This window comes from Dryobates pubescens, chromosome 4, assembly GCF_014839835.1.
Source record: "Dryobates pubescens isolate bDryPub1 chromosome 4, bDryPub1.pri, whole genome shotgun sequence".
Classification (NCBI taxonomy): Eukaryota; Metazoa; Chordata; class Aves; order Piciformes; family Picidae; genus Dryobates; species Dryobates pubescens.
The window spans coordinates 7,199,506-7,218,771 of record NC_071615.1 but is presented as its reverse complement, the minus strand read 5'-3'; the positions used below and the strand labels follow the sequence as shown (position 1 = coordinate 7,218,771).

Below are 19,266 nucleotides of genomic sequence, written 5' to 3'. Positions count from 1 at the left end.
ACATTTCTGAAAACACTGTAGTTAAACATCTTTTATATTCTAAGGATACTGAATAGTAATGTAGGTTTTCTTCAGTAATTGAAAGGTAGACCTGCAGAAAGCAGATGGGATAGGTAGACATTATCTAAATAATGACTTCTTTGCATCCTTAAGCAGAATTCCTCATATTGTACTGTTCATCTAAACTTCAAGTAGCCAGAGTCGTTTTCAACTGGAATTTTAGGGCCTCTAATACTGCTTTGAATGGGTTTGGACTAGATGCCTTCCAGAGACTCCTTCCAAACTAATTTATGCCTCTGTAACACATGCAGAGTCAGCAACTTTGCATTTTTGAGCAAGGAAACGTTGCCCAAAGATCAGCATGAACTCTGATGTCATTGTCAGTGATTAGAAACGTCTACAGTATATGCACAGCACTGAGCAGAGGCAGCTTCTGTGGCTTAAAAATGAGTAATTTAGGAGAACTGAAGCAAAGACTAGTTATCTAGCAATTTGATCCATAACTGTAACTTCTGCTGAAAGCTTTTCCTTCTGTTGGACTGCTGTAAGGTGTTTCTTTTCCCATCTTGCTTCTCTAAATAGGCATTTCCTAATTATTTGGTTTTTTAATATGTGGGAGTTTCCTCCTGCACTTGAATCGTTTGAGGCCCTCTTACATTCTGTTGCCTCTATAGTAATTGCCTTTATGCAGCTTTATTCTTGAGGCTTCTACAATTCTGTCAAATGAATTAACAGGTTCTGAGGTTAATATAAAGCCAATGGGTGAGTGATGTTTGTTTCTGCTTTGCATAATCCTTACTTTCTTAGAACAGCAACTTTAAAATTGTTCTTAGCACGTGGAGTCATTTGCTGCTCTTTTTCAGGTCCCTGGGTGTCACTTTGTGGGAGCTGTTTGAGAATGCTGCTCGGCCTTACCCAGACTTTTCTGACAGGGAAGTCCTAACCCACGTCATAAAGGAGAAGCAGGTTAAACTCTTCAAGCCACGTCTGGAACAGCCATACTCTGATAGATGGTAAACTTTTGAAATGCTTTTATTTATTCTTAAAGCTGCTGAAGACATTTGTCAAATGACTCAGTTCTCTTAAATACCTTGAAATGGGTGCATGGACTCATGCTCCTGGCAAAGTAAGCCCTAGATAAAGGGAGTAAAAGCAATTGCTGTAGATGGAAATTCCTGACAGTGATATTGTTACTCCTTAGCTTGTCATACAGCTGAATTTCATAAATTCTTTTTCAGTGTGAAACCTATTGAAACATGTTTCTTATTTGTACAGGTTTGAAGTTCTGCAGTTCTGCTGGCTACCTCCAGAAAAGAGACCGACAGCAGAAGAAGTGCATAGACTTTTAACTTACCTTCGCATGCAAAGCCAAAGGGACTCGGAGATTGATTTTGAACAGCAGTGGAATGCTCTTAAACCAAACACCTCAAACAGAGAAACAAATAATTCTGCGTTTCCAATCTTGGATCACTTCACAGGAGATAGACTTGGCCATGAGATGGAGGAAGTTCTCACTGTAACTGAAACAAGCCAAGGTCTCAGCTTTGAGTATGTCTGGGAGGCAGCTAAACATGATCACTTTGATGAATGTGGTCATGTGAATCCTGATGAAGCACTGGCATACACAAGTATTTTCTTCCCAGTGGATGTTTTTGAGAGGTCGCTTTCAGAGCAAGGGTCGGGAGCACAGGATGGAAGTGGTCAAGAAGCATCACTTGCTGTCCCTGGGGTGTTACCTGTGTTTGATGCACACAAGCTTTCTGTTGGCAATGACTACTATATCCAGTTAGAGGAAAAAGGAAGTGGCTGCAGCATGAATTTTGATAACCAATCAGTTGTGCTAACTACAGAAGTTGATCATCAAGAAGCTGTACATGAAAAAAGTTCTCATTTCACGGTTCTCAGGGATCTTGATGTTGAAGAATCTAGCACTGATGGGGACTTCTTCCACTGCAATACAGATCCTAAAGAGCAAATTTTACCTGCTTCTAATAGTCCAGAAAGTCCTTTCCAGAATATATTTAATGACATTGACAGATCAGAAGAGTTAACAAGTGGAAAAATACTTGGGTTTGCTGAAACAAATGATATTTCTAAAGACTTCAAACCAGTTGTTTTAAATTCAAATAGAGATGCTAGAATGGCAGTGGGCCTTTCTGAGAAGGAGCATTCTAGTCATGCTTCTGGAAATGAAATTCTTTCCTTATGTGAAAATATCTCTAACCAGTCTGACTTGGTAACTTTAGAAGAACTTTCTGATAACTTCTTATTTCTTCAAGAGAAAAACTTATTAACAGGGTTTTTGTCTAACAAAACTGGCAGTGATCTGGAGCAAAAACCAGATGATGTTCTAAAAAGTATATTAGAAACCTCCAATAGAAACTCTGTAGAGCCTGAACCTGTGCTGGCTGAAAATGCACAGGTCTTTTCTTTAATACATGGAAGTCTTAAAACAGTGAAAGATGAGAATTTTAACCCAGTGACAGTGAATAAAGGTCCAAATGCTCAGTCTCAGACTACTGTAGAGGTGCAGGCATACTCTAGTCCACCTGCCGGACATAAGTCATGTGATAAACATGCAAATCTTCCTTCTTTGAAGGATGAGGGAAAGCCTTTAAATGTGGAAGTCAATGAAGTCATGTCTTGTACTGCTGATACTCTCTGTCAAGAAGAGCTATCCAATAATGCCAAAAATAATAATGCTTGTTACGGTGTTGCTGTTGAAACAGAGGAGTGTGATGCACAAATAAAAGAGGGAATGCTTCTCAAGTCTGAAATAGCTTTTAATAGTGAAAAACGTGGTGATCAGGAAGATGTAACAAGAAACTTACAAGATAAGTCTCCTATATTAAGAAAAGATGAATGTTTAGTGGAGGAAAGACAAGAAACAGCAAATCATTTTGAGAACTGTAAGGATGTTCCAGACGAGGTGACCTTAATTTCTGTTTCAGCTTCAGATTGTACAAGTCAGGATAGTCTTTTGGAAGACAGCCCTTCTCCTATTCAAACTGTAGATCAAGCCTTAGAGACACCTGATTCTTTGGATTCTTTAGATGTAAATGAGGTTTTAGAATCTTTACAGGCTCAGAGTCCTCAGAAACTTTTACCACCTGATAAACCTGCTGACAGTGGCTATGAAACGGAGAACCTGGAATCTCCAGAATGGACTTCCCACATCACTGCTGAGGATGCTTCTAATGGAGATACTGCCCTCTGTGCTGTCAGTGAGAGCAGTGTCAGCATTTTGCCTTCTAATCCAGTCATAATTGTTTCTGAGGCAGCAGCTTGTTTAGATGCAGTGAACAGCAATTTTGAAATATCCCCAAAGGTTTTCCTGGGTGGAAATCAAAACTCATACAGAGACTCTGCTTATTTCTCTGATAATGATTCTGAGCCAGATAAGAAAACCGAAGAGGCTTTAAACCTGTCCAGAGAGGCAGCACATGCTGTTTCTTCAAATGGAGAGAATAATACCCAAAAGGATTACAGTTTTGAAGAGGGACAGCAAAAATGTGATGAAAAGAATTACCAGGATACCAATCATCAAAATGCAAACCCAGAACTAAATCACAACTTAGAGATTCAAGAGGTGAACGAAAGGACGCAGGGGTGTCCTGAGGAGTGGGCTGAGGCAACTCTGAATTCCCTGGAAATATCAATGGAAAGTAGCTTAGGTGATGAAATGAAACAGTCTGAAACTTCCCATAAAACTGTCTCTTGTGTTGGCACTAATACTTCAGAACTTCTTTCACACAGAGACTTGAAGTCTGTCCATAACATCCATGGTGCTTTAGATCTGAGTAGCAGTGAGAAGTCCTTCTATCACACTGAAGGACAAAAACTGAAAGAGCCTGATATTGAGGGAAAATACCTGGGCAAACTCGATGTTTCTGGAATGCTTGATTTAGAAGATGGTGATGATGCGGATGAGGAAGATGAAAACAGTGATTCTGAGGATGACATGAGGACTTTTCATATGCATAGTCTGAGCTCTGACAGTGAAGATGAAACTGTTCATCAAGTACCTGAGATACTTACTGACAGGGATGATGGAAAACATCTGAGGAGCTTGTTGAAACTTCCACAACCTCTTCCTGAAAGGCAACATGAGCATTGGAAAAGTGAGAAGAAGGCTGTAACATTCTTTGATGATGTGACAGTCTATTTGTTTGATCAGGTATCCCTTTTTAAAGTACAAAGTTAAGATTGGGTTTGTTGGGGTTTTTCTAAACAAGATGTGGTTAAATAGTGTAATATTTGTGGGCACATTTGTTGAAAGATCACCTTTCTTGTTTTGCCAGGGTTAGATCTTATTTGTGTTTCTTTTGGCTGGGTGCAGCTGCGCACTGCTGGTAGGAGAGGGGCACTAATTTGAAGTAACAAGGGTTCGAAGGAGGGTTTTGCCTTGGGCATAGTTGGTTACCAAATCCTCATTCTTCGTTGCTTTTGCACTCTTTATGCCCTGATTATGTGGCTCTTAGTAATATATTTCTGATGTTTAAAAAACTTCCATAATTTGAATTTATTCTTTTAGCAGAGTTTTTTTTTGTTACAACTTTATAGAAGCAGTTTATCTGTTTAGTGAGTTTGAGGACTTGGACTTGAAGTTCAAATGCCTCTATAAATTAAAGGAAGACTGAAAAAAAGCCCCAAACAACCCAAAAGCCCAAATTGCAACCTAACTCTATCTTGTGTTACTTAGCATTAATTTATTGTAAACCATAATCAAAGGTGAGAAGAGCACTTAGGTGATAATGCTGCTTTTTATTAATTCAGTGTATTTCAAGTTCAGTGAAAGACTGATCTGCTTGTAAAATTCAAGGTTACCTTTGTTTCCCTGTCTGCTTTATCAATTTTTAACTTCTGTAACTTGATCCAGAGAGGATTGCATTTTAACATTATGGCACCTAAACTAGTACAGTGAGTTTAAAAGAACAGTCACATTGTCAAGCTTGGGAAATGTTGCTTATGATGACGCACATAAATATTAGAGTTTATTGTGTTTTGGAATAGAAAAGGTAAGTGACATATTTGCATTTAGGCAGTCCGTAGAATAGTAATCCTTTTGTCAGAGAGGAAGGAAAAAAAACCTAGCTGATTAAACTGCTCTTAGTTGTTGAACTCTTTATTCCTAATTACAATAAGTGATGAAATGTTGGCTGCTTCAAATGCCGGTCATACAAAGTCTGTCTCTTTATCCTGAAACATGATTAAAGGATAAAAAAAGTGCTGGGAGATAGGATAAGGCTTTATTAAAGAAGAAAAAATCTACCTCTGGCAGACTGTGATAAGAGAACTGTTTTCAACTGGAAGATGTTTTAGCTTTGTTCCTAGAAATATGAAACCTTATTATATCATAAATAATATTTAAATAGTAATTTCCTGCTTGCCTTTTACTGTAGATTTGATACAGCTTGCTTCAGAAGTACCTGCACTTGCTTAATCTAGAACTCGCAAGTTTCATCATACAGCAGTAACTTGAGAGCTTACACACCATTTCATTCCATAATAGATTTGGTGGCAGGGCTGGGGAGTGTATTTTTGGAATGCTTGTGCCCATCAGCATGGATAGAGCATGTGTTAAATGAGCTCTTTTGTTTGCCTTAGGAAACACCAACTAAGGAGCTGGGAAACCGTGCGGCAGACTTGAATGGGGAAGGCTCTTGCAGCGCTCCTGTTCCATCCTCCAATTTAAGCTACTTAAACAGATTTGCAAACTCAGAAAGCTCAACAGATGAAGAAGGTACTTGAGTGTGTTCATACTTAGCAGTGGCTGAGACATGCATAGTCTCTAATGAAATGTCATCTCAGTCATACATGATTTGTGAAGTCACTGTATTGTGTTGGCTTCAGTTTGGCACCCTAAACATAGGCAGACATACCATAAGCAGCTGGGCTCAGCTACTAGTGTTGCTCATTATCAACACTTGTGATGTAATACTGGTTGGTTATATATTGATGTATCTTGGGTATCTTGAGACAGCCAAACAAGGGTAGACAAATCTTTGGGACCCCCAGGCCCAGAACAGAAAAGTTACAAGTTTTGTTTTGAGCTATTGCAATCTTTCAGGGGCTTACTTTTAAAACTGTCAAATTGTATGTGGCTTTACAGCACTGTCAATTGCTGCCTTTTTTTCTTTCTTCTCCAAGGTGGGGGTTTTGAATGGGATGATGACTTTTCTTCTCCAGAGCCATCCTTTATATCAAAGGCAGCTAATAGTGTTATTAGTTCTAAACCACCTCTTCAGTCATCAAAGTACTTCTCTCCACCTCCACCTTCCCGGACTCTTGATCAGAACTGGTCGCATTCGTCCCCTTACTCCAGATTCTCTATCTCTCCTGCAAACATGGCAAGCTTTTCTCTTACACATCTTACAGATTCAGATATAGAACAAGGAGGTAAGTGATTTGGTTAATAATAACTATTTTTAAATTACAAATAAAAAACTTATGCAAAGATAGAAGTCATAGATGTGGCAAACTTTGTTTAGAAATGCATTTCTAACTCCCTAACTTCCTTCAAATAGAGATCATTTGCATCCAAGTAGCTGTAAACTTGTGGTTGAATATTCTACAGAACATTTACAGGACAAGCTCAGTCTTTCTGTTCAAAGAACTAGTGCTGTATTTATATGAACAAAATCTATACAGTTCTTCAGCACTTCTGTATAGGTGCCACGCTGTGGCAGTCAAATAATTCTCATTATTGCACTGTCATAAATCACAATTTCGTTTTCAGTGTTTCTGCCATTGTCTGTGAGCTTGTTTTATAGTTTAGTTTCATTCTAAAGAGCAGTATGAAAAGTGCATTCTTAACATTTCAAGAATTGCAATCTGGTTTTTAGAGCTGTGTAGGACAGTTTGTATTAGTAGAGAAAATCTGTTCATAGTTTTGAGGACTAGTAGTATTAATAAGCTTGCTTGTCTGTAACAAAAAAGGTTTGTTAAGCTTTGAGGGTTGAGAGAAGCAAAAAATAAGCAGGCTTGAATGAGTTCAGCAAATCTTGATAAAATGTTGCAGTATTAAAATAAATATTACTGATTGCTGAGCCTTGCTAATGGCCAATGTCTATAAATATGTAATGGGGCTTGCATTGTTCTTGTATTGTGCTTATTGATTAGATAATGATTGCTGCTTAGTGACTTAGAGATAAGGCAGATTATTTTGGAGATCCTATATTCCCTTACGTGTCCTAAGCAGTGACATTGAACTGTGCGACTTAAGCAGATGTCTGTATATAAACGTACCAAATGTTTACAGTGCTTGAAAGCTGTAGGGAAAGATTAACCAAAACTTGGACGTGCAGAACAGCAGAATGCCAAGTTTTAGGCAGAGTCTTAGAGAAGTGAGGGTTGTACAGAGGAATCTCACTGTACCTTATGACCTTTTCCCTACTAATAGGAAGCAGTGAAGATGGAGAAAAAGATTAAATTCATTAAAACTTCCTTGGACTGCATACATAAAACATACAGACTTTGTGTCTGAAGCTTCTTTATCTAAACTCTGGATCCTCCTGGATTAACACAGGTAATCAAGAAGAAATGAAAGTAAACACTGAAAGCAATGTTAAATCAGGACATTAATTTGAATGTGTATTTAACTTTGTAATGTATTTTTAAATCAGTGCAATTTTGCTTTTCATTGAAAGATGATTCTGCCGCTGTTTTCAAGTACTTGAAGTATTTTTCAGATAACTTAAGAAACAAGTAGAGCAATTACACTACAGTCTGGTTTATGTATGGGGTTGTAATATATTCTTTTTATATTTTTTCATGTAGTTCATTATCTATTTGAACATACACCTGTTGTAGAATTGTGTATAACTGTCCTGTGCAACAGGTGGCTGTGTTGCTACAACTGTAAGAATGATAGTTGATCAGTAGTGAGCCATATTTATTCCAAAAGATATCACTACATATTACTTTGCTTATTACAATTGCACTATGAATTACTCTTCCTTTATTTCCTGATGATGTACAGAATCAAATCATAAACCTTTCAAGGAAAACAGGACAAGTTGAATTGGCCCAGTTATACCGTTTAATTTGTCCTTTTTGTAGCCTTTGCTATGCACGGTACTTGTAAAACGTACATAACTTCTGAGTGTTCTGTTAGACTTGCTGAAATCTTATCTCCAGTACCATTTCTAAATGATAATGATTACAGATTGGTTGTTAGTGTTCATGTTTTATAGGAAACTGGAAAAGAATACATGACATACTCTGATGTTTTTAGATGAAAGAGGTGGTGTCTCTTAATTCCTGAATATGATCCTACTGACTGCTTGAACTGTAATAGCCTCTGTCTATATCATAATCAAAGGCCTTCCAGTTTTTACTACAATTTCTGCCTTGGAGAGAAAAGAGGAAAAATTGGCTGTAGAAAACTGTGGAATTCATGAATCTTACAAAAAGACTAATTTCAAAAGACTGGATTTGGGCACACTTGGCCCTTCAGTTCTACATTCTGTGAATTTTGAAGCTTACTCTTCTGCGGACTGCAGATTGGGGCTGCCTTTCAGAGGCCTGTGGTAAATCTACCTCTCAGCGATGTTATGACAATTAAGAATTAGATTAATGGTTAATGCCCAATTTTGCACCCTTGATAAGACCTGACTTATTTTTTGATGTCTGCAAGGCTCCGTGGTACATCTTGAAATGCACATTGACCAAAAGATGTAGTAAAGTTTGCTCTGATACGGTCTGCTGTAGGGAAGGGAATACAATGTGGGTTTTTTTAACCTTCATACGTGACCATGCATTAAGCTTGCTTCATCTTTTAAACTGCTTGGAAATAATAAAAGAAAAAAAATTGAAAAAAAATCCTTAATTATTGTTCTAAAGTGAGTTCAGTTGAGAAAAAAATTCCCAGACCTCTTGGAATGCCTTATGCAGGTGTGGATCTGCAGGGAAACACTGATAGGAACAGTTCACCTGGCTTTGTATTTTAGTGGGTTTCAGCATAGTGCGCTGTGTTCAGATCTGTCACTAGAGGATTTTTATCACAGGGAAATACAGGAGGACAAGATATTTTCAGATATGTGAAGTTTGGGTTTGTATATCTCTATACACATTTGGATTAATTTCATTTTTTAAAGTATATTTCAAAGCGACAGGAATATGCTAACTGCTTTTGGTTTTTTCCCTCGGCATCCTTTAGCCCTTAACCAGAATGGTTTCCATACCAATCAAAAGGGAATGATTTAAGTTACAGTGTTATTTCAAGCTGACATTGTATTGTTGAGATGACTTTGAGGCACTCAAGTTCAGAGTTAGTTAGAACTGGTCTTTGGTATGAAGTAAGGAACAGAATTTTTCATGGATTTTTCCCAAAACATGGTTTAAGAGGCAGAGCCAAGCAACTCTTAATACAGGCTTGTAGTATATACTGTACAGAGCTTAAGGAAGCTATGTGCTACACTCAATATATTAATACACAAATGATAGACTGTGCACAAATTATTGCTTAGAAAACCTGTAATTCTAACATTAAACTCCTTGATATAATTAGATTTAAAGTATCTCTTCTGTCCTTTTCACCATAAGAAGAATGAAGCTCCATAACAGTCCCCCGAGAATGTGTGGGCTTATATGCCTTTGTGTGGTGAAAAGTCTGTCAGACCTGGAGTTCAGCCTTAATTTTGAATCATTTGATTTTTAAAATATAGTCCAAGGTGAAATAAAAATTCCTGCTCCAGGATGTTACAATTTGGTTGTGCACTTTGTTTCATACAATTACAAAAAAAAAGTCAGATATTTATCTTGCACATCAGGAATTTCCTTTGCTTGATGGAAATCTAAGATTATTTTCTTTATTACTCTTTACCTGAGTTTAAAGAAAATCTTACATAGGAAGTGAAAGTTTACTCCATTCAAATGGACTCATTGCTAATGAATTGCCAAAGGAGCATTTTTTTTTCTCTGAAATTAACTGGGATGTGTATGATAGTAAGCAAAGTAATGTCCTTTTTTAGGTGTACAGTGAAGAGAAGTAGATACTTAGAGCTGACTCATCTCATTTAAAAATGAATTTTAATTCCAGTAATGTAGTAGGCTAGATTGCAATCATGAAAAAAGGTCATTAAAGGAAAAAAAAAAAAAAAACAACTAAAATTAAAAATCTGATCTTCTACTAGCAATATTTAAATACCTGCCTAGCAGCTAGTCAGGGGCACAGTGAGGACGAATCAGTAATTCCAACACGCTGCACCATTATAAGGGGATTTGTTCCAAACCATTAATTAAATTACATGTAATTTCTTGCACTAGCTACTTAAGCATGGTTTCAGAAGTACATGTATCTATTTTCAATGGTTTATTATGAGGACTGGTTACATTTTAATTCCTTCTCTAGTAGAATACCTTGATGACTTGAATAATGAAGGCATCATCTCAATTTGGTTGCTCAAGTTACTTAAAAGATGTGGTTTTTCCCACCGAGGGGAGTTTGTTTAAAAATGAGGATCTGTAGTAAGAGGCCAACAGAGTGAGAAGTGTCCAGATTTATTGGGAACACCTGCAGTCCCAAACCCCCAAAGCTGCAGATACCTTGTGTGTCTAACTGCATTTATGGAAACTGCCATTTTCATGGAAATGAGCAGATTACTTGTGTTTTTCATATCCTTGTTGATGCACTAATGAAAGCCATTTAAGCCTCATTCTTTTTATCAGTATTTTTAGCAGATTTTTACGTAGTACTCGATCTCTTTCATGAGGAGGCTGGTTGGTAGAAAGGCACTCTTTCTTTTTTTTTTCCTTATGATTAAGCACTATGCTAAACTGTCAGCATTGTCAGGTGTTGGTGACGTGGCTATTTTTGTTGGAACTGGTGAAAGGTGGAATCCAAGTATATTAGCCTTATAAGAAATAGCCTTAAATAAGAATGGAGTGTACAAAATTACTTCAGCTTTAAGTCATACAGAAATATCCTGGTATGTTACTGGCTTTGGTTACAGGACTGGAAGAAATCTAGAGGAGAGTCAAACATCATATAAACTTATTGAAAATAAGTATTTGTAATACCAGCAGCCTGTTTTTCAGAAACTTGAATATGACTTAGTTTTGTTTATGAGATTGTTTGAACTTGCACAGATGTAGGTGTAACTTAAATGGTACTGATGTGTGTGTATATATACTGTTTAATTCTATTTGTAAATGAGAAACTATGTAACAAAATCATAGGTATGAGGTTTTCCTATTGTAATTTAATACAGGTATGAGGTTTATGGCAATATATCATAGTTAAGGAAATTTCAGGTCAAAATGTCTTTAAATTGTGTACATTTTTAAATTGTAATTTCTACTGTATATTGATTATCATGCATAGTGTGATTCAAGAAACTGCTTGTAATTTAAAAATATTTAATATTAAAAATAAAATACAGTTATATATTTATAATCTCTTTGTCTGTTTGTTCATTCTTAAACAGATGCCAGCAGTGGATCAGTCAACAGTGTAGTTCTCCTGTAAGATATGTTAGTGTCCAGAGGTTGAGAAAGTACCAAAAAAATTAAAGCTGCAGTCCCAGCAGATGAGTCTACAGAAGTAGTGTAGTCACCTTAAATTTTCTTCTAACATCACCTTTGTGTGAACTTCAGGTAATGTGTGTACACAGTCAGTAGAGAAGCAACACTGAAAATACATACAGTGGAATTATAACAAACTGAATATTGTTTTTAATGCTATAATTAAGCAGGAAAGGAGATTTCAGAGTTTGCAGGTACCCTTCAGAAAGCAGGGGAATGATGTGTTTTCTCAGTTTTCATTGAATTTATTTCTAGAAGGTGACTTGATTATTTTGGGGTGTTGGGTGTTTTTTCTTTAAAATCAAAGACTGGCAGGTGAGTTCAGCACTTGGGTGTGTTGGCAGCTTCTTTCACTTGTGATGGAGATTCAGCCTGGGCACGCTGAGGCAGGGGACTGGGGAGTGCCTGCTAACCATCAAGGTTGTGATGACACAGGGCAGCAAAGGAAGCTGTTGTGGAGGTCCTGTGTCCTGAGTCCTGGCAGCTGCTAAGACCTAGGAATGAGAAACTGTTATCAATATGGCTTCATTAGGTAAAATATAACTACTGGGCTGAAACTTGACCAAGACACTGGCTGTTATTGAGGACAGATATACAAGATCACATGGCACTAAATTGGTCATCTTCTATATTACCTATTACAAAAGGATTTCAGCACTTGCAATCTTTATCATCATTGGCCTGCTTCCAGGTACTGAAAATGCTTTGTGGGCCTTTCACACCGTGCCATGATGGTGTATCCAGCCGGTGGCCCAATCCTGAGACAGACCTTTCCTCTGCCACCTGCTGAAGTAAGCACTGGACTGACCCCTCCCGTGGTGACACGTAGGTTGCATCAGTCTGGTGGCAGCACCTCGGTACTCACACTGAGTGCTGCCTCCCCACTGCCATTCTGCTGTCACCGAGAGCCTTGTGACCCTCCAAGTGCAGGAGGCTTCTGCTGGCTGCTGTCCTCTCCGCGTTGTACAAGGGTAATGGCAGTAGCAGGGGGACCTGGTCTCCTGCATGAGCCCTTTGCATGGCCTTGGTGCTTTGCCTCGTTGCAGCCGGAGCCGCCGTTCCCTCTGCGGACCGTTAGTTACCTCGCATGCCGCTGCTGAGCCGTGCAGCGCCCGCCCGCGCCGCTCCGGGCCCGCCCCCCGCTAAAGCGACGTGTCGCGGCGGGCGACAGAGCAGGCACCTGCGGGCGCGGCGGGCAGCGGGGCCACCGCTGCGGGCGAAGTGCCGGGCCGCCTCTCCTCGGCTGCGCTCGGGGCGTGAAGTGGGTCTTGGGTCCCCCGAGGCCGGGCAGTGCCCCAGCTGAGTCCCTGCAGACCTTCTCATGCTCCTGGCTTCCCGCGGGTCTCAGCTGTGTCACCTCTCCAGCCATAGACAGCTCTGCAGCTGGTGGCAGCGGTAAGTCAGTCACGGAGGTGCAACACTAGCTCTGATGGACTGGTGCAGAGGGCAGAAAACTTGTCAGTATTTGGACGTTCTCTCTTTGATTTCTCTTGACCACTGCAATCGGTTGCTTTTGATCTCATCTCCATTCCCTCCTTGCACACCCATGCCATCTCCTTGGGTGTTTTGGCAGCCTACCTGTGGCTCCATGAGGTTTACAGCTGCATGCAGTGCTTTGAAAGTAAACATCAGTCAGCAGTGCACTCTTCTCCCACGTCATCGCATTTGCTTTTGCCTTAGCCTTGCCATTTTAAAGGCTACTTCACTCCTTCAGTTTGCTGAAGCTTCCTTGCTCTTGTATTTTCTTCCAGCTTTCTCTGCTGGCTGCCTCCACAAACCTTCAACTCCTGAGAACTGTTCTTTCAAACCGCGGCTGCTCATGTCTTTGCTTTCATCATCAGTGTGTTGCACAGAAGGGGGGAAGTTGGTCTCCTTTGTGCCGGCCTTCACTTTTCTGTCTTGCAGTTACACTTCTGTCAAGAGTTAGACTAAGAATCCAGATCAAACCTAGTGCTTGGCTTCAGTCCTGTTTTCTTGCATAAGGTACCCAAGTGTCTCTGGCACTATTGGGCTCTCACAACACAAGCTATCTGGGGCTGTCTTCCTCTCAGTGCTTATCACCTGAGTGCTTCTCTGTCCAAACTGCTTTGTGAATTCCTTTCTGGCAATGTTGCTTTCCTTGTAGTAAGGAACCTGGGCATGGTAAGGGTGCTTTCACAGGCTGAGAGCCAAGTGACTGAATGCCAGGCAGCTGGACATGTTTGGAGAAATGAGAGAGGAAGTGATACTTAACTGCAGCACACCTGGGAACTGCTCACCACCTGCTCCACCTAAGGTTGCTTTCCTATACTGGGACAGTTAAGGGACCACCCAAGCCACAACCCGTGGCTAGGGTTTGTTTTGGTTTTTTTAATTGGCCCACCAATTTTGTAACTGTTCCTACATAATAACATCAGCATAAAAAAAAAAAAAAAACAACCTGCATTTTTAACACTGAACCTTTCTGTAACTGCTTAAACTGGAAGGAAGTATTTTGTAAATAGAGTCCTGGTAATGCTGATTGTTGGTGTTAGAGGCAGGGGTGCTGTGAGGCCGCTGTCTTCAGATGCAATGTTGGCACAGAATCTAGGCTGAGGGAGGGTAAAATTTCAGTGCTGTCTTCTGCCTTGCTAACATGAGGAAGGAGCACTGCTGTGTTTTTTGGCAAACCTGGAGTATAAATGCTGCTTTGCTGCTGTTAAATTGGGGCAGACACTGCAATTAAACCCCATTATTATTTGATGGTGTTGGCAGAGGAAGGTGCATTTCTTTGTATGTGTGGTGGGGACTAATCTAGCATGCAGAAGTGCCGTGGATGAAAACACGTTGCTGGGGAGGAGTTTCTGAGCTTCTGTATGAGTTAGTGTGTCATGTTTCCCTCTACTGGACTGCTCATAAATACACTGGAAATCTCTGCCTACAAAAAATGGAATCTGAACTCCTGTTCAAGGGGAAAGTAAAAGCCTGAGGGTTCTGCCCCCATACCCCACATGTAAGCTTGCATACGTAGCACAAGATGGTGTATGGTTTCATTATTACTTGTGATGTTTAAGAGCTTGCAGAAAAAAATAAGTATGTCCATAAATAGAGGCTGTCTTAACCAAACCATTGTGCTCCTGATATTTCGGAGTTGTGACTCACTTTTCCCAAGGGAAGCCTGGATCAGCTTGGGGACCATTTTCTCTTGTGTATTTTGAGGAAATAAATCTCTCCAGTTTGAGGCCTACTTATAAGAAAGTAGAGAGGTGTCTTTCTCATTTGGCTTCCCACATGTGAGGACAGCAGTAGGTGATTCACATCTTTGTTTCAGTGGTTCCATACATTTGGCCTCTGCTCTTTCTGTAACTTCTTTCTTCCAGATGGAAGATCTGTTCTCTAAAAGAGGATTTTCTCCTCTGTTCATTTGTACAGATCATCTTGGCTAGTGATAGTAACAGTTTCTAAAATGATCATTGCTGAGTTGAGAACCAACAATGATTTTCCAGTAGTGAGCAAGTAAACTAACATATCAAACCTGCTTCGGGTCATTTGTTCAGCATGGAACTGTGCAACAGTTAAAGATATTGGTGTCATGTTTTTACAGCACATTAATGCTAATACCAGTACCTCTGCCAAAACATGAAGACTAAAACCAAAGGAAAGAAGCAAAGGCACGCTGTTGACAAAGAAGCATTTTCTGAGGAGTCACCAATGAGGAAAAAAGAACTGGGGAAATGTTTGCGACACAAAGAAAGAAGGAATGGGAGAAACAAGGAGAGCAGCAAAGTCGCTACAGCCAGAGGCAAGCATTCTTGGAGCAGTAAGGACAGGCATTTGAGGAGGCTGGAGAGCAACGAGCGGGAGAGGCAGAGGATGCACAAGCTCAACAACGCCTTCCAGGCTTTGCGAGAGGTGATCCCTCATGTGAGAGCTGAGAATAAACTTTCCAAAATAGAGACTCTCACGTTGGCCAAAAACTACATCAAATCCTTGACCTCCATTATACTCAATATGTCCAATGGACACTTCCCAGCAGCAGAAGGGATGGGGGGAGCCTGGGGGTCCAAATTATACCAGCAATGCCAACAGCAGCATGCAGATGATGAAAATGAGGAACATCTATAAAAATACTCCACACAGATTCACAGCTTCAGCCAAACATCTGCAGTTAGCTACTACTGTCCTTTGTTTTCCTTCTTGCATTTTAGGAGATTACTTTTGCCTCCAGCTATCCCCTATTTTTTTCTTCAAAAGACAAGCAGGTAACACTCCTGCCTTGAGCTTCCATGGCACATTTAAAAATTACCTTTACAATTTTTTCCGGAGCTTAATGAATATATTTGTCTGGTGTGCCAGGGTCGGGAAACCTATCTGTAACACTGTAGTTGGCTTGAAAGTTAAAATCCAGTAATGTCTGAACACTGCTCTCCCTGGAAGGACTGTGAGTTGAGCTCTTACGGTGTGCTGTCACCTGAATTCACTGGAGCTTGTGGAGAATCTTGGCTGTCACACTGTTGATCAACCTTTCGGTGACTCTGTTCTTATTTCTCCTGTTAAGGAGGAAATTAAAATTGATGACGTGACTTAACTTGGTAAGCGAAGCAGCACATAAGGGAAGTTGGCCACCGAAGTGGATATTTGTCTTGAGTGATTGATGATTTTGAACCTTGCAAAGCATAAAAGCTTTCAAAGTACTTGTTAGCATAAACATCTACAAAGCTTTCTCAGATTGTAAGCTCTCGGAGTAAGGACACTTTCTGGTCTGCGGTTCCAGAGTATCCAGCTTTGTGGAGTTTTCCTTCAGGGGGTCTCTAGGTGCCATTGTAATACAAATAATAAATAAGGGACAAATGACTGATTTTTGCCAAAACTATGATAAAAATGCTTTGGTATAATAGTAAGTTAGAGAATGATCTATTGGTCTATCCAATTACAAATTATTTGCTAACGAAGCCTGTAATGCGATCAGGATTCTTTATGGGTTAGTGCTAGATTCTAGTGTTATAAAACACAATAAATGAAGCAGGAACTCTTCAAAAGGAAAAGAAGCTTCTTTTCTCCCCTTTTCCTTCTTGTAAAATGTTTTAGATCACCAAGGAGCTCTCACTTCCTCTTGTATTCTTATACCTGAAGAACAAGGTGAGGTACTCTCAGCTGGAGTTGTGCTGCTTCTGGAGCCTTTGTGTTGCAGCTCTTCGTACACATGGCCCCCAATTCTTATGCTGGCAGAGCGCAGTGATGTGGACAGCAAAGGTAGAATTTGGCATCTTGCACATTGGTGGGATTGATAACAGTATGTGGTGTGGTCCTTCTGCCTGCAAAGTGGGGCTATTCAGGGAGGAACTGTGGCTGAGGAATCACAAAATGTTAGGGACTGAAAGGGACTTTGAAAGATCATCTAATCCAACCCCCCCTACCAGAGCAGGATCACCTAGAATAGGTCACACAAGAACACAGCCAGGTGGGTTTTGAATGTCTCTAGAAGAGACTCCTAGGCAGCCTGTTCCACTATTCTGTCACAGTGAAAAGGTTTTTCCTTATGTTACTGTGGAACCTCCTCTGCTCTGGCACCTGTTGCTCATTGTCCTATCCTTAGACATCACAGAGAAGAAGAGCCTGGCTCCATCATCCTGCTACTTGCCCTTCACAGCTTTAAAACAGTAATAAGGTCACCCCTCAGTCTTCTTTCCTCCAAGCTAAAGAGCCCCAGCTCCCTCAGCCTTTCTTCATAAGGGAGATGTTCCACTCCCTTAAACATCTTTGTGACTCTGTGCTGGACTCTTCTGAGCAGTTGCCTGAGGTCCTTTATGAACTGAGGTGGCCAGAACTGGACACAATATTCCAGATGCAGCCTCACCAGGGCAGAGAAGAGGGGGAGAAGAACCTCTCAACCTACTAGCCACACTCCTAATCCACCCCAGGATGCCATTGGCCACCTTGGCCATAAGGGCACATTGCTGGCTCATGGTTGTCCTGTCCACCAGGACTCTCTGGACCTTTTCTCCTATGCTAGAACAATGTAATGTTTTATACATGTTGACTGCCTTACTGCAGAAAGAAATTATTTGGATCCAGCCTCTGCTTGGGATTTTCTTCGTTTTTGAACTGTTTTCAGACTAAAATAGTTGTGATTGATTTACCCTGCTGGTACTTGGGTGTTAATGAGAGTATGCCCTAGTCCTACAGGATTGATTTACTGTAGCAGTCATGTATCTTCATTCAGCAGCTGAAAAAAAACCAAACCAGTAACACCAAGGGTTTTCTTCCAGTAGTTTTACTTCACATCTCTTCAGGTAAGAGTATTTGGTGTTAGTGGGTCATCTCTCTCCATGTGGGCCAGTGCAAACAGGACCTGATGGGCTGCTAGCAACAACAGCAGCCATGGTCTTGGCACTGGGAGCTCTGTGCTGAGGCTGGTTGGAGATAGTGTCATGTTAACTGTCCGTGTGGGGACTAACCCCATTTGGGTATCAAAGTGCATCACAGCTATTTGCAGTTCTACAGCTGACACAGGGGAGAGGCCGGGCTCGTTCGGGTTGCTGTTTCTGCTGGGAATCCCCAGAGGCTAGAGGTGACTCAGACCCCAGTCCAGGAGCAGGGTGAGTCGCCGAGGGCTCCATTGAAGGGCTGGCCCTCAACGCAGCGGTAGCTGTGGCGACCGGGTAAACGAACGCGTAGGACAGAGAAGCCCAGCGCGGCGCTGGGCACCGGGCTGTGCGCGGCGAGGGCCGTGCGGCAGCTTGGCGGGCCGGCCTCTCGCGAGAGGAGCCGGGGCGGTGCCGCGCTTGAGGGCTGCGGCTCAGGAAGGCCGCGGCTGAGGCAGCGGGGACCTAGCGGCCGGGCCCGGCAGCGATCTCTGGGGCAAGACGAAGCTTTCCAGGTGTGGGCGGACGAGAGGGCTTGCGAATTTTTGTTGGATAGCCGTGTGTAAATTGCTGTTAGGGTACTGTGAGGAATGATACCGACGAGTTGGAAAAATGTAACGGTGCCACTGGTGAAGAATTTGCATCATTTTAAGAGGCAGAGTGCTGCTAGAAACACAAGAGTTTAAATGCTTGTAGCAGTGTATTTCTGACAGGGCATCCTACAAACAAAGGCATTATTTCAAATATTGAGCTTAAAATGCTGTGTGATAGCTAGCTATAGGTAGAGTACCAGAGGAGACTGGAGTCTCTCTGGGAGACTTTGAAGACCCATCTGTATGCATTCCTGTGTGACTCGGACTGAATTACATGGTGGTTGTGTGCTGGCAGGGCAGCTGGACTCTATCATCTCCGGAGGCCCCTTCCAACCCCTCACATCCTGTGTGCGGTCCTGTGAGACTGGTGAAGGTTACCCTTTCCCCAGCCACAGCCATCTGAAATGACAGCTGCTCGTTTCACAGCAAAGTTCCACAGCTGCAAAGTTCCACAGCTACAAAGTGCTGCTTTCTTGAACGTGTCAAAAGAGATTGCAGAAGAAGCAGGGTGGGTTGTTGTTTTTTTCTGATAAATTAGTTTTATTTTTCAAAATGGTTTCAATTTAAAGCCACTTTTCCTTTTTTTAACTAGCCATAACAATAGTAGTATATTTTAAAATTAAATAATTTTCTAAATAATGGTTTCAGAAGGCAAATATTTAGTACTCAACTTAAAATTTATCTTTTGTTCACCAAAACCCAGCTTTTTACAGTAAAGCGAGTGAAACTTGGCAATGCAGGGAAAAACACAAAGGTACGTTATAAAGCTTATTAAATGACATCAGTTTGATTGTTGGATATGTAAACACTGACTACTAAAAGAA

At 40.9% G+C, this 19,266-nt stretch overlaps 2 protein-coding genes across 2 annotated transcripts in view; both read left to right on the top strand.

Moving 5' to 3' along the window:
• Positions 1-9,526, top strand: part of LMTK2 (lemur tyrosine kinase 2) — a 42,264-nt gene extending 32,738 nt beyond the window's left edge. The window contains exons 10-14 of the mRNA XM_054180394.1: positions 864-1,013; positions 1,276-4,177; positions 5,608-5,743; positions 6,151-6,399; positions 7,403-9,526. Coding sequence (XP_054036369.1) covers positions 864-1,013; positions 1,276-4,177; positions 5,608-5,743; positions 6,151-6,399; positions 7,403-7,431 — 3,466 coding nt within the window. The 3' untranslated portion in view covers positions 7,432-9,526. The remainder of the gene's footprint in view (positions 1-863; positions 1,014-1,275; positions 4,178-5,607; positions 5,744-6,150; positions 6,400-7,402) is intronic.
• Positions 9,527-15,069: 5,543 nt separating this feature from the next.
• BHLHA15 (basic helix-loop-helix family member a15) lies at positions 15,070-15,707 on the top strand. The gene has a single exon (XM_009899439.2). It carries the CDS (start codon positions 15,124-15,126, stop codon positions 15,607-15,609), a length of 486 nt encoding a protein of 161 aa, XP_009897741.2. The 5' UTR covers positions 15,070-15,123; the 3' UTR covers positions 15,610-15,707.
• The last annotated feature ends 3,559 nt before the right edge of the window (positions 15,708-19,266 follow it).